Raw genomic sequence first — 14,980 nt, 5'->3', positions numbered from 1 at the left:
CCCTTCAACTGACGCACACGGCTGCTTTTTTTTGTGTGCAAAACTTTGCCCTGAGAAGCAAGACCATCAGGGCTTTGATGGAGCGCCATGTGGCAGAGATCAGCAGGTCTTAGTGGGAGCTGTGGACAGTTGCACACAAGGGCAGCAAGGAAAGAGGATTAATGTCTCAATGATACAAATCCATACAGCAAGGGAGGTTGACATCAGTATGCACAAAGATATATGCCCAGAACAGAGGCTTTGACTAAAAAGTACATGATGTAAAAATCTGCATGATAGAAGTCAACTGTGGACTTTGAGGCTAACATTTTTTTATGCCATCCATCTTTCTTGCTCTTTCTCCTGTATGCCAGACAAGAATGCATCTCTCTACACCCAGGATCCAATCCTCTGTTTGAAGTCCCATCTCCATCTCCACACTTTCTACGCTGTCCTCCCTTTCCTCTGTCTTTCCGTCAGTCTGACCATCTTATCTGTCAACCTCGTCCTCCCTGCCTCCCGCAGCTGCAGCGTGGGCCACAGACACCCTCATTGTGCTCCACTTCCTCGCCCTCACGCGTCCGCACCCGGCCAGATCACACCTGCCACCTGCACAGGACGCACAGCCCCCGGACCTTAGACGGGGGGCTTTCATCCACCTCCTCACCTCCCCCTTTCAGAGGCTCTCATCCCGGCACCCTGTCACTGAGGAATTGCCAGTGCAGAGGGCACAGTGGGACACAGAGTGGCTGTTGTGAGTTTTTAACAGAGCCAGAAGGAATCAACACAGGTGAGCTGAGTTTGAGTTTAGATTTGAGTCGTATTTTCTTCATGCCGATGACATACTTGTATTTCTGGGATAGAGGATTGACGGAATTGAATGAATATATGTCAGAGACATTGACCTGAGAGTGTGTGTGTGTGTTAGTGTACGTGTGTGCATAATAACATGCAGACAGTGAGGGTGGTGGCTCTGTCTCAGTGATTTATGAGAGTGTGCTGTGAAGGGTCCTCTGAGCAGGATATTGTTCCCTGACTGGTGACTTCTGTCTCTCTTTGAGTGTGTGCATGCGTGTGTGTGTGTGTGTGTGTGTGTGTGTGTGTGTGTGTGGTTGTTTTAGAATGAGAAAGATTAAGAGAGGGAGTACTGCAGGTGAGCCCTCAATGTAATCAATCACAACAACGTCTCAGGACCCTTGGCTTGTGGGTTACCCTTAAACTGATACCTAGTTTGACTTTTGTTATTTTGTTTTTCTGCATATTCATTACTTTCTCTGAAGATAAAGAAGGAACACTCTGCATGATTTCTGCACCTCAGGAAATGAAGATAATAATCAACTTTGTGCCTGAGGGGGCACCACGACAGCTCAACCACATGGCCAAACCAGTCCAACATGCTTCACAAAACCCCTCATCCACCTCAAACACACACTCACACACACAGGGTTGGCCACATCAGGATACAGTGCTGCACATGAATTCCGGTTTAAACAGTATTCTGCTCGTGTTACGCCAACAGATAAACCGCAGCTCTTCTGCAACGGGTAAGAACATCCTGGACCAGAGCACAGTGCTCAAACTGAGAAGACTGAATGGCCCATAAACCAATACCACACAAAAAAGGTCCTATCATTGGTATAACAGTCACATTTAAGAGTCAATCCATCAACACAACAATTCAGGATGACAAAAAGCTGTAAGATTGTGTGCTGAAAAATTGAACATATTTTGTTTTTAGACATCTTTTTTTCTACAGGCTCAGTATTTATCTAACCTTTTGACCAAAGAATACCCCATAGATGGCCAACCATTTAAAGGTTCTTCTCTGAGAGAGAAGAATAGACAGTTATCAAGTGACTGACTCCCTCTTACAGATGATGGTCACATGTTTATTCAGCATATACTCTGATCTCTGAGAATGAAGAGCCAAAGTCTTATATTCTGCCCTATGAGGCTGGAAGGCAGTAAGGATAGGAGGGTAAAATAAGGCCAGAAACAGACTTTTACTTGTAGGTTTATTATGACAAGTACTCTCGATAGAAGTGCATAATAAAAACATAAATGATTTGGACATTGTAAGAGTAAGAAAACAATTTCAAACAAACTGCAGTGACTCTAAGCAAACACGTGAGGACTGGCTGGTGGGATAGCATTTAGCTTAAGCTAATTTATGGGTAACTAAATTTAAAAAATGGTTTCTGATTGTTCAATGACACATACACCATCTTTAAATGGATAGGTCAAAGTAAAAATAGAAATAAAAAGAAGTGGATGAAAAGGTAATATTTTTACAACAAAACCATTGCAAGTGTTATTCTCTCCTCACCTAGCATACATCTCAGATAAATAAATGTCATTTGCAAAACTGGAAAAATGTAAAAAAATAAATTCTTTTTTTTTTTTTTTTTTTAATCCAGTGGTAATTTTACACTGTTCACACTATTTGTGAAGCACTTTGCTATAAAAGTTTTCGTCAGAGATAGCAGAACCGAAAGGTTGCAAATCAATGACGGTTTTCTGATATATAAAGAAGTAACATCTTCAGTTTCAATCAACAACTTTACTTTAAATATCTTTTACTCGCCATATGGATCCACGGATCGTGTCAGTCTCAGATTGTCAGTGTCCCAGCATCATTACTGAGTAGAAACAGACATGTGCGTGGTGGTTTGTGTGACAGTCACTGGTGTGGAGGTGGACGTGTGTGAGCAGCAGTCAGTCAGTTCTCCTGAGAGAATGAGACTCCGAGGCCCTCCAAACTCCGTCTGCTCCAAATCTCCAATACAGTACAAACACACAAACTAAACTACCATTGTGTGGCCTTTTCACCAGCACCAAGCATTAGTGCTAGCAGACATTGTCTCTACTTTCCCACTGCTGTGGTTCTTTCAGAATGATTATTGTATGGCACATACAATTATGTTAACATTATCATTGTGAGGGGAACGGGGCCTGTTGTTATGGAGCAGGAAATGACCTGCCAGGACCCCTGCTGACCTCAGACTGACCCTGATGTTTGTCCTGGGCTCTGACCGTGATGGAGGCACGGCGGCAGCTCTTCTGACTTGGGAGGAGTGGGTGAAGGGTGGGGTTCCTCTTGAATAAGAAATGAAACAATGTGTTGGAAATTCCCTCCGAAGTACCAGTTTCAAAAGTGGCACCAGTCAAAGAGTGAATGTGTGCGAGGATGACACACTTTAGTTCAGCTGAATTTTTATTGCCATTGAATGAGTCTAAATGCAGTACAGATCACGTTGAGGGTTTTTTTTTTTACACAAGAGCGCCCTCTTCTGATTAACAAAGGGTACTGCTTCCCCTAAACGTAAATGAACTAATAAATTCCGAATAAGTCAAAAAATAACATCAATACCCCATCACCTGTTTTTATACACCTGCTGTGTTTATCTTCAAACATGCAAAGCAATCTGTTTCTCAAACCTTTATTTCAAATGTGACAGCTTTCCAGATCATTGCCCATTTCACAAAGTTCTGTGTCCTGTCGCCCATGTCTTTTCTCACATACAACCTAATCTCATTACGAATTTACTAATCTCAAGGTCAAAAAAATGCCACTTAAAAAACAAAACAAAACAAAACAAAAAAATCATACAAAATGTAGAAAAAATGAATTGTGAACATCAACACAGCTTTAGGGATGACACAGAATCAGAGCTTCACATTTTTCAAACATCCTGCCAGGGCGAATAGAAAAAAGTTGTAAGTGCAAAAGAGACACGATTGGAACAGACGTTTGTACTTTAAATCCAGAGATGATTCAATCTTACAATAGAGCGTATGCGAGTAAAGACATGAGACTTGAAAACACTTGGGCCTCTCAGCTATTGGTTACAAAAATAAAATAAAATCATAACCGTACAAATGTAGAAGGAAAAAAAACATTACAATGTCCAGATTTTAACATGAAAATGCAGTGTAGTCTGAGCAAGATGTGACAAAGATTTAAATGTAGCTCAACAAACCCAAGAACTAAAAGCCATTAGTTTTGATGAAGCTGCTGTAGAGCTGAGCACACAGTGACCTCGAGTTTCTCACAAGGCACAAAGGCACAAGTGTTTGGATAAACCCATTATTGACATTAAGATGAGGTGTTAAAAGTCCATGTCTGGGTTCAAGGATGGTAAAAAAAAAAAAAAAAGTGTAAGCACGAGTCACATTTAATTTATTCTCACACGTACAAGTAGCCGGCTGTATCTTGGAGCACTGTGTGTGTTTATGTGTGCTAGTCTAGCAAGGGTATTTTAGAGGGCGTCTAGCAGACTGTCGATGCGGCTCACAAGCTCCTGTCTCTTGCTGGTCAGATTTTTCTCACTCTCTATGTAGGCCTCCTTCTTCACCTTCCCTGCCACCAGGCGTTCCGCCTCCTGGCAGGAGCGACACACGAGCTCCTTCACCTGCCCGTCCAGTTTCTGCACCTCCCCGACCTGAAACGAAAGGTGTTAACACCACTGTCCTCCCCATACTAAACTCATAGCAATCCTAATGTACTCTCAAACCCTTGGAACTCACCTTATCAGCCAGGTCTGAGCCCTCCGCTTTGAGGCGGGCCTGCAGTGAGCTGATCTCGTTGGTGAGGGTTCGGTGGTCTGCTTCCAGAGTCTTCCTACCGCTGTTTAGAGCGCCAGTGTCACGGGACTGCTTATAGCGGTTGACCACTTCGTCCATGTGCCGATACAGACCAAGACGCTTGTTGACCAGAGTCAGCACCTGCTCTGTGATGGATGCCACCTTCATACGCACCTCAGCTGCGGGGTCCTGAACGGGGTAAAAAGATGTTGAAACGTCTTTAAAACTGTTATTTAAAAACAGTTTGAACATAAAAGAAATTAAAAAACAGAATAAAGATGTAATAATGTCTGCTAATAGGGGAGGAAAAGGTTTAACAGCATCAGACTTTCTGTAAAAGGATTAAATTGTCTTACCTTGGTGATGGCAAAGTCCAAGCGGACATAGATAATGACAGTGAAGAAAAGAATGTAGAAGGCTCCGACAACCAAAAGAGGCTCCTGCAGCATCAGGATTTTATTGAAGTTGTAATGAACCTGGAAATTAAGAAAATAATATATATTCTGAACTAGATCTAAATGCAGCTTCATAACTGGCATTCATTAAGTTTCTTCACCATCACATTCATTGCTTTTCACATGGCTCTTGCAATTAACCAATCCACATCATGTACATATGCATTACATTCTACAGTGCAGTAGCAGCATTTCTCTGCAATTGAGAAACTTTTTAGGGATGCTGCTGTTTACAGAAAGTGGAGGACAAACTCTTATCAAATCAATCGAGACAGACGTCTGGTGAATTTGACGCTAATCCGTTGACTGTTCCTTTGACCTTATTTCAACTCACAGAAATCAGTTTCACAAATGTGAGTTAAACAGCATAGAAGTCCAATTTAGGGAAGTTTCAGATTTTACTTTTGCCATGAAAACAAAAGTTTCAACTGTAAAGGTCAATCTTTTTTTCCTTTTTATAGAAAATACTGTTGAATCCTTTGAGATCATTTTCATCCATTAAAAAGAAAGTCATACAGATGTTCTCAATACTTAATGCACAACTCAACGAGCAGTTCCTGGACACTAACTTTATTAGAACCTCAAAACAACATCACAACACTGATCTGGCAGTTTATACAGTCTGTCGTGACCTTTACTCAACAGAGCAGGTTTACCTTTTCATCACCTTAAGTCAGAACCTCCTTAGCTCTGAACAAGGACGGATGTTAACAGCTCTATGCAGTTGATTTGCTTTTACTGTGACTCTACTGGCAACACTAAATTCTCTTTGAAAACCAAAGCTTATACTTCTTATATAGAAAGGAACTCTGCTCATTTTCAGAAACATTATATTTGTTGTTTTTTTCATAGTTTTACAATCTAGTTTAACACATTCAGTGCAATAGATTTTTTTATTTTTTGTTTACATTAGTTCAAATAAAAAAAATATACTATCAGGCTCAATCACACCTATACATGTGTTTAAAGAAACTGTCGCAGCGTCATGCCGATATTAGCATCCTATGCTAATCTGCTGATAAATAATAAAACAAAAATAAAAATGATAGAGAATTCTATATTTTCTGCACTTTACACAATTTATCTTACCACAATATCCTGAATGTGATGCTCCACCAGGTTGGTCTTGGTTGCCACCAGCACTGGTCGTCCAAATGTATCCAGATATGTATAGTGCAGCTGGTTTGGCATGCGATCAATTTTGTAAGGTGTATCAACGTGGATGTTTCTGTTCAAACATGATGAGAACATGATAAATGAGCATCAAGTAATTTAAAAAAAAACAAAACAAAAAAAAACAATTCCAGTTAACAATGTCGATTTTATTTGTAAATGCTGACCTAGCGCCCTCTGGTAGGATAATTCTCACAGTGAGTGAGTCGATGACTTGGTCATCATACACATGGTCTACTAGTCTCATCTTCAGCGCATACTGGTCACCTAGAGGGGAACAATCAGGTGACACTTTGAAAACACATCTAGAGATGTACAGGTTGTGTTAAAGTGATTCTGCAAACCATAATAAAAGCAGTTACTTGAGGATACTACAGATCAACTCACCCAGAGTGTAAAGGTACTCGTAACTAGGCAGATTATAGCCGATGATGTAGTGGGTCTTCCAGCCTCCAAACAAGGGAAAGCGAGGCCTGACCTCGACCTCCACAGAGTCGTCCAGTACCTGCAGATGGGAGGTGGAGATGTTGCCAATCTCATCTCTGTAGTAAACATCCTGGGCTGAGGCAGGAAGGATAGTCTGTTGTGGGAAAAGCATTCAAAGTCAGCATCCTCATCATCATCATGACATAGAAAACAAACAGCTAACTTGATTAAAAACAACACCTTGAAGGATTTGACAGATGAGATGCCGCTGTCTGACTGACGTTGATAATCATAGCGTGAAAAAGCCCCCTTCAGGATGGCTCCTGTGTGCCTCAGATCAATTGTCTCCTCCACGGCAATGTTTCCCCAGTGAGAGACCTCAATGGTCCTAGTGATGCTGCTGATGGTGAGGAAGGGGGTGTTGTTTTCATAGTGGATCCTCATTGCTTCCTGGAGGGGAGAAAACATCCAAAAGACAGAATGTTATGCACATATCATCAAACTTCACTCAAAGCATTTTAGTCATCTGTTTGGAGTTATACCTCGCTGAATGGAGGCACATCCCGGAAGGGTCCGTACTCGATAATATCATCATTCTTGGTCGGGTTACCCAGCTTGGTGTAGCTCTCCACGGTCTTGGAGGCCAGGCGAATTCGTGTGGTCTGGCTGCGGGTGGGGTAAGGGGAATACAAGTAGTGGTTCCCTTGAAAGACCACCAGCTGGCGCTCAGCCTGGGTGACATGTGTGGGGAAAGGCTTCAGGACATGGCTGTACGTCATCTCCACCTTAGCTTTCAGCTGAGCACCTGCTGCCAGGCTGGAGGGCAGCTGGACTTTGTAAAACTGCCCACTAAACCAGGAGAGATGAGACAGAGAAACATTGATAAGATACATTTGCAAAAATGAATGTTGCCACAAATCAGCCTTTTAGGTACTACAAAATGCAATCTTAAATTCTCAGGAACATTAAGGACATGGTTTCATTCATTGAATCATACATGGAAATTGCAGCTAAAATGACCTAAACTAGTATATATATATTTCTCATCTGAGAGGTCATTATGGTTGCTTTAATATTAAAACAGGAAAAGAAAGATTTTGTTTTGTGGGCGGCATGTGGCCTTGTGTCTTATTAAAGGCTTAAAGCTGAAAGCAAACTAAAATTACTCTCATGAATGCCACTGAGTCAATATATTCACTGTTCACAGACATCATAAATTAGCAAGTGTTTCTGGGTGACACATGTTAGAGTCTGACGTCTTACCCCTGGCTCTGAATTGTTGTCTGCTGGAGCTCAAGTGTGCCATCCTCCTCTTCATCACCCTTCACCTTTGGCAAGAGAAAAGAACAGAGAATAAGTAAAGTATATACTGGATAATAGTTTCTCAAAAAAGCACACAGTATGTACAAACTCTTGACAATTGTTACAGTCTCCTGCACAGAAAGGGCAGACCTGCGCAGTCAGACACGGAAGTGAGCTGTCCAGCGCATACGTGTCATTCAGCCACTGACAGAGCGTGCAGCGCTGCGGAAGTTAACATAGTAACCTACATACTCAGACATTCAAAGATAATTCATCAAAAGTATGTTGGTGCAATTCTACTTAAATAAAGACCACTAGTCTGTAGCTCGTGTTTTCACCATATCTCTTGAAATATAAGCTAAATGTGACTTCGTAGCTTGCAGAGCTGACCACAATGAATCACATCACACAAGTCATGCTAATATCTGGGATTTTATATCTTCAATAAACAGTGCAGTAACCTCCACAGACATAACACTTTTAGCTTGCGCACTAATTCTGCTTTTAATCGAACACAGATGCAAACACTAAATAGTAGCACGATTTGGTGCAGCACATTCATCTATATCGTGCTAACGAGCTAAAGCTAGCTCATGGTTACAGTCTTTTTTACAGTGGTTTTTATCAATTTCAGGTGTTTGCTCACCGAGGCTCCGATGTAGGCCAGGTGAGGGGCCAGCTCAGGCTCCAGCGCTAAAATGAAGCTGCTGACGGCAGACTGGCCCTGGTTAGACAGCACGATCTCCGCGGTGATCTTAGCCAGATGAGTGCTTAAATCCACGGTCCTCTTCACCTCCTCATTCACCAAACCGTCCGCCGAAACTCTTAAACTCAGAGCGGACAGGAGGAACAGCAGAGCGCAGGCAAGCGGCGAGTTCAGAGACATGTTTACATTCATTCAGTGCTACTAAAGCGGGACACGACAGGAGGACTCCGGGTGAAATGTAGAGCCGCAAAGAAAGGCCGACGTGCCGCTCTACAGCAGCAAGGATGACGCTTCCTTTAGTCCGACGTCATGACGTCATTGCGCGCTCTTTACAACACGCACTGCGTAAGAAGCAGCAGAGACTTTAAAATCTGTGAATGCAGTTTTTGGGAAGATTGTTTAAATTTTCAGTAACGTCCTTTAACAAAGAAATTTCAATTTAAAAAAAGAAAAAAAAATGACTGTACATAGGCAATGTAAATGTGAAGCCGAAATAGCTCAGTTGGGAGAGCGTTAGACTGAAGATCTAAAGGTCCCTGGTTCGATCCCGGGTTTCGGCAGTCGGGGAACGATTTTGATAAATGCACATTATACCTGACTGGTTTACATGGTCGATAAAACATGCTATCTGTCCTTTGATATAATCACAAACTTCATCTGGGATGTAGATGAAGGTTGAATTGTAGTCGTGTAAAAACTCAAATTAAAGGAATGTAGGGCCATGAAGTTAAGGATCCATCCCGCGTATTATTTGAAGGCTTTGACTAAAATCTTGGAGAGGCTAAGAAAATGGGGTACAAAAGTGGGTATTCCGTTGTTAGATTTTCTATTAATGAGAAGAGAATATATTAGAACTATTAACTTTGTTCCTCTCTAATACTTATTAGGGTGGTTGCCTGAAATGCAAGCCACACTACTACTATTGTTAATATTATTTTGCACTATTATATCATTTACTTTTGTACATATTAGTCTTTCCTTTATGTTCTTTATTCGGTGTTTATTGTAAATATAGAACCCAATTCACCGTAGTTAAATTCCCTGTGTATGTAAGCTCTTACAAGTAACTGGTCTTGTGTGAAATGTATGGTGTATGCTGGAAGCTGTTTGTCTATATAATAATAGATAATCATAAAAACGTTGCGTTGTTGATAAGTCTCAGGGACGAGAAGGCATGTCCAGCATGTGACGTCAGCGCGTCAGGCGTCACCGAGCTTGTTTTGGAGGAAGTGAACGCGGCTCGGCTAGCAGCTAGCACGTTAGCTTGGCAGGAAAAGCGAGCGTCAACGGGAACAGAGCGAAACAGACCATTGTACTAAATCGATTATATTCCACGAAGGGAGAATTAAATCTGCAGTGGCAGTGTTTAGTTTGATAAGTGGAGTTAGCTGCTATTGGAGATTATTTAGTTGTCGACGTGCTGAACGTGTTGTTTTCTTACGGCAGACATTTGTTGGAGCTGTTAGCTTCTAAGCTAGCGTTAGCTAACGCTTTCAACACAGGCAGAGGAAAAGTCCACTTTGTTGTTTTCTTTTTTCACCACAGGATCGTCGCCCAGGTTGGTTTGTGCTGCCTGTAGTTACACATCTTACTTACATTATAAGTTAACGATCTATCTGTCGTTAACAAACATTTACAATGTTTGATCCATTTATCTTAGCTGACTAAATGTTAGCTTGAAATCTGAAGTGTCAGATGGTCCTCGGTGATGGATACGGCTTCTAAAATGTCTAGATTCATTGGTTTGAGCAAGATTAGATATTTAAATTGATATACTGTGCCCTGATGTAATTTCACACCGCATGTGCTTACCTTGGTATATAAACAAATATTACTTTAAATGTGTTGTTTGTTGAACCTAGCTAACACCCTGCAGCTGTTTTTGACGTTTTTGGTGGTTTGGTAGATTAGAGACAACTCGCTGTCAGAGTTTATAAAGTGGAAATATTGTCCATCAAAGTGGTCGTCAGGTTGATCTGAAGAAAGGATTGTACCGATAGTTTGATTATTATCATTATTATTATTATTGAGGTAAAGTGTAGCATTGTCTTTGCTAATCGTGGCTGCCAAGTCATGGTTCTGTGAGTCCTGAGTTTTAAAGCCATGTGATCAGTCCCTGACACTGTGTCATGAGGTGCAGATTATGAGAGCTCCACAGATTGCTCTATGCTAGTTTAGCTTCATAAAACTACTGATACGGGTTCAAGCACTCGGCGATGTGTGACTAATCTTTTTTAATAATGCTTTTTATCCAAAGTCTAACCTGAACAGATTTATGATTTAAAGGCCATCGTTACACTGTGTGGACTTCGGTCAGTTAGGCTGGATGAGTAGGTTTATTATTACAGAGCACAGTCAGCCAAGTTCAGAAATGCTTGGTGTTGCTCAAAGGTAAAGGTGTTGAATTTGATGATTTAGTACAAAATCCTCAGGATCCTGATCATTCACTACTGAATCAAGGGGCCTTCGAAATCTCGTTTCAGGTTTATTATATACTGAAGGGAGGAGGGGCAGTGGTTGTTTAATGTGTACTGTTTATTGTAATGCTAATGTTTTTTTATACTGCTACTGGATGCCTTGAGTTTCCCTCGAGACCAATAACGTATCTTGTATCTATCTATTGAAAAATATGAGTGAAATTCTATCAATTAATTTGAGGGTATTACACAATTCAGTTAGAAAATGTGTAAAAAATTACTGAACCAAAAATGGTCTCTTATTTTGTAACTATTTTTTTATTTTAAGAAATAATAGATTGAGGCTGTTGAGTTGCAGTTTCATGAAACAGTAATTGTTATTGATTAATTGATGTATTTATTATAAAGCTGGAAATGAAACAATGCTGTTTCTATGTAATGTTAAACCAGCAGCATGTCACAAAGCAGCACTACAGCGAGTCTATAAAAAAACAGATGTAGTGAGTTGTTTATTTCATGAATTGTTATTCAAGCCTCATGTTAGTATATCCTTTACACTATATTTTCTGTTTGTAAAGTGAAAAGAAACTCTAGTCGAAGAGACTGCTTTACAATTATTCCTATAAAGTTCCCATTTCCTGGAGAGTATTTTAAGACACTCAGGCCATAACAGTTTCAAGTGAAACTGGTTGGCTTATATCGCCTGGGTCACCACTGATTGGCTGCATCCATCGCTCAATTGAATGCTTCATTTAAGATTCATTCTGCAAATGTGTGTCTCTGCAGCTGTGGCACAATGACATCAAGGAAGAAAGTACTACTCAAAGTCATCATCCTGGGAGACTCTGGGTGAGTGATGTCGAGCTGTGTCAAAACTTACAGAAGTGATTTGAAAACACTTTACTTAGATGCTTTACCCTTCAGATCCTAAAGATGACAATTTCTGGCATTTGTGTTTCTTTTTTTCAGACGTATAGTATCAGAGTAGATGTAGCTCTTTACCTGAAAAAAGAAAAAAAAAACGCCTATAGTAATTGAAGACATGAACGTTTTTGAGTTATTGCACTGTCTGGCTCTATATTCTGAAGAGTGCCCTGTGATTTTGTCTGTAGAGTTGGCAAGACCTCGTTGATGAACCAGTATGTGAATAAGAAGTTCAGTAACCAGTACAAAGCCACAATAGGTGCTGATTTCCTGACGAAAGAAGTGATGGTGGATGACAGACTTGTCACGATGCAGGTAATGATGAGATACCACTCACGCACCACACGGTCACTTTGTCAACTGACTGCCACTGTCTTTGAAGGAGTATCACTATAAAGTCTTGTTACTTTTTGAACAGCAGATTATTAAAGATGTTCACTGTTTGCTTCATCTTTCCATTTAGATGCACACGTTTTCATAACCAGTCCTTCTGTTCTTTCTTCTTTAAAGACTCTTAACCATCACAGGATATTCATTTTTTAATACATTCGACATAACTTTTACATTTATTTGAGAAAAAAAAAGAAAATCAAGCAATGGAAAACTAATTGCCTCTGGAGTTTTCTTTATTCAACAAACCATGTTCGTGCAGATAATCAGGGAGATCTAGTTAATGTTATGAAGACTGCACTTAAGGAATTACCTTCATCTCTTTATTTGCAGTAATCTCATTATTTAGTGCTTGTAAACAGTGGTGTTGTCTGTGATGCACGCTCTCCCCCTGTTCTGTGTGTCAGATTTGGGACACGGCAGGCCAGGAGAGGTTTCAGTCCTTAGGCGTCGCTTTCTACCGCGGAGCAGACTGCTGCGTCCTGGTGTTTGATGTGACTGCACCCAACACTTTCAAGACCCTAGACAGCTGGAGGGATGAGTTCTTGATCCAGGCCAGCCCCCGAGACCCAGAGAACTTCCCCTTTGTGGTACTGGGCAATAAGATCGACTTGGAGAACAGACAGGTGGGTGCAGATAAACGCATTTCTCTTTGGAAAAAGTGCACTGTTACATGTACCATTTGTTATATGCAAAGAGATGTACAGTTGTGATTATGTATTTGTGAAGCCTCCACATGAAGTTTTGACTTCAGAGTAAAGTGAGTCAATAAAAAAAGGCTTGGATTAAGCTATCACTTTCATGAGTGTGATGTTTTTAAGTACAGCATCGGTTCCTCTTGTGTTTCAGGTAACAACCAAGCGAGCACAGGCTTGGTGTCAGAGCAAGAACAACATCCCATATTTCGAAACCAGCGCCAAGGAGGCTATCAATGTGGAGCAGGCCTTCCAGACGATTGCACGCAATGCCCTTAAACAGGTAACTAAGGCCAACAAGAAATCCTCGCTGGAAGTTTGACCCACTCTGGCACATAACTTAAGAACTCGCCTCAATTGTCTGCTTGCAGGAGACCGAGGTGGAGTTGTACAACGAGTTCCCTGAGCCGATAAAGTTGGACAGGAACGAGCGAGCTAAGCCGTCAGCTGAGACATGCAGCTGCTGAGGACTATGAAGATCTTCTGGGGTCGTCACTGCCCTCACAACCCTGTCTTGCCTTGTCTATATATCCCCTTTTCCCATTGCCCACTGTGTTAATCTCCAACGCCCAACATACAAGGAGCATCCCACTCATAAGAGTATACAACTACACACACACACACACACAGACATGCTGCACCCACATCATGTACACAAAACACACATTTTCTATAAAAGAAGAGTCTCTCAGCCCAAAGAACACATTAAAGAAACATGGAATTTACTTGTATGTTGCTCTTTACTTTCCAGTACATAATTTTTCATGGTGGTGGTGGTTTGGGCTCATCTCATTCGCTGTTCCATGTATATTGCTGCTTCCACACCCAGTTTTGGTTCATACTGCTTTTACTTGGAAATTTTAAGTGGTAAATTGAAGCATTATCTCTACATGTGTGTGTTGATGAGTAAAGTAGAAAACATGTTCTTTTTTTGTTTTTGTTCGTCTGAATCAAAGTTTCTTTAGCAGTGGTGGCCCGCCACTGCAGCATGAAAAGAGGAAAGACTGCTCTGCCAATTTTACCCGTTTGTGTTGTGAATTCAATTAATTTCACTTAAAGTCGTACATCCTCTGATACCTGAAAGGGAGTCGAGATGTAGTGAAGCATCAGAATAGGTTAAGGTGCCATGTGTGGATCACATTAATGTGTGGCCCACTGATTCTTGAAGAATGGCAAAGATTAGAAAACTCTGATCCCTGACAAGTTCATTAGACCAATGTGTAATGGTCTTTTCATAGAGGCACTTTGTTGTCATCAACAATTACTATAGACTTGTTCAGACATCTCATTTGAGAGCTACAATGAATGCAGTTGTAGCTCAGGTTGGGGGTATTGCTACAACCCAGACTCGGCTCCCTCGTGTTAGCGCTGGCCCTCCATTCTGGACTCCAAGGTTTGTATTGTAATCAGTAATTCTTGGTACCACATCTGACATGGGAAGGAACTAAATCGAGACGGCATGTCATTCTACTTGATAGTCTTGGAGAAGATTTTTCTCAAGTATAAATATCATTCATAAGTGCGTACTATTAGTACATTTCTTTTTACTGTCAAATATTGCAAGACTTTGTATATTTGCAAACCTCTCAATCATCGTGTGAGGAAGGCAAAACGTTCTGTTGTAAATCTCCATATCTGACTATGCCAGTTGTTGGTGTTGGCAAACATTTTAAGTGCTTGACATTTCTTTTAACCGATCAGATCATTAACTGTCTGTTCACATTATGTTAAAACTTTGAAATGCATCATAGACTACAAGATAGACAACATACTGTAACTTTGAAAAATAGAAAAAAAAAATGTGTGGGGGGGAAGTATTTGCATTCATCATTATTATAATATTAATATGATAAATGCATAGCATCTACATTGTTTCAAAATGTCTTTGCGTTTAAAGTAATAAGGGTAATAAAAATCTTGAATAAAGCA

At 40.8% G+C, this 14,980-nt stretch overlaps 2 protein-coding genes across 2 annotated transcripts; one reads left to right on the top strand and one right to left on the bottom strand.

The window, feature by feature from the left end:
- Window positions 1-3,403: 3,403 nt before the first annotated feature.
- rpn1 (ribophorin I) lies at window positions 3,404-8,946 on the bottom strand. The gene is made up of 10 exons (XM_079341756.1): window positions 8,566-8,946; window positions 7,881-7,945; window positions 7,160-7,466; window positions 6,858-7,067; window positions 6,579-6,771; window positions 6,359-6,458; window positions 6,108-6,246; window positions 4,920-5,039; window positions 4,507-4,752; window positions 3,404-4,421 (listed from the first exon to the last, which is right to left on the bottom strand). Exons 1-10 carry the CDS (start codon window positions 8,815-8,817, stop codon window positions 4,239-4,241), a joined length of 1,815 nt encoding a protein of 604 aa, XP_079197882.1. The 5' UTR covers window positions 8,818-8,946; the 3' UTR covers window positions 3,404-4,238.
- An 875-nt stretch (window positions 8,947-9,821) lies between these two features.
- Window positions 9,822-14,977, top strand: rab7a (RAB7a, member RAS oncogene family). Its single transcript, XM_079340998.1, has 6 exons — window positions 9,822-10,183; window positions 11,829-11,891; window positions 12,155-12,281; window positions 12,764-12,982; window positions 13,206-13,334; window positions 13,423-14,977. Exons 2-6 carry the CDS (start codon window positions 11,839-11,841, stop codon window positions 13,516-13,518), a joined length of 624 nt encoding a protein of 207 aa, XP_079197124.1. The 5' UTR covers window positions 9,822-10,183; window positions 11,829-11,838; the 3' UTR covers window positions 13,519-14,977.
- Window positions 14,978-14,980: the final 3 nt, after the last annotated feature.

Source organism: Symphodus melops, assembly GCF_947650265.1.
Source record: "Symphodus melops genome assembly, chromosome: 4".
NCBI lineage: Eukaryota > Metazoa > Chordata > Actinopteri > Labriformes > Labridae > Symphodus > Symphodus melops.
The sequence above is the reverse complement of the archived record's forward strand: the minus strand, read 5'-3'. Positions and strand labels throughout refer to the sequence as shown.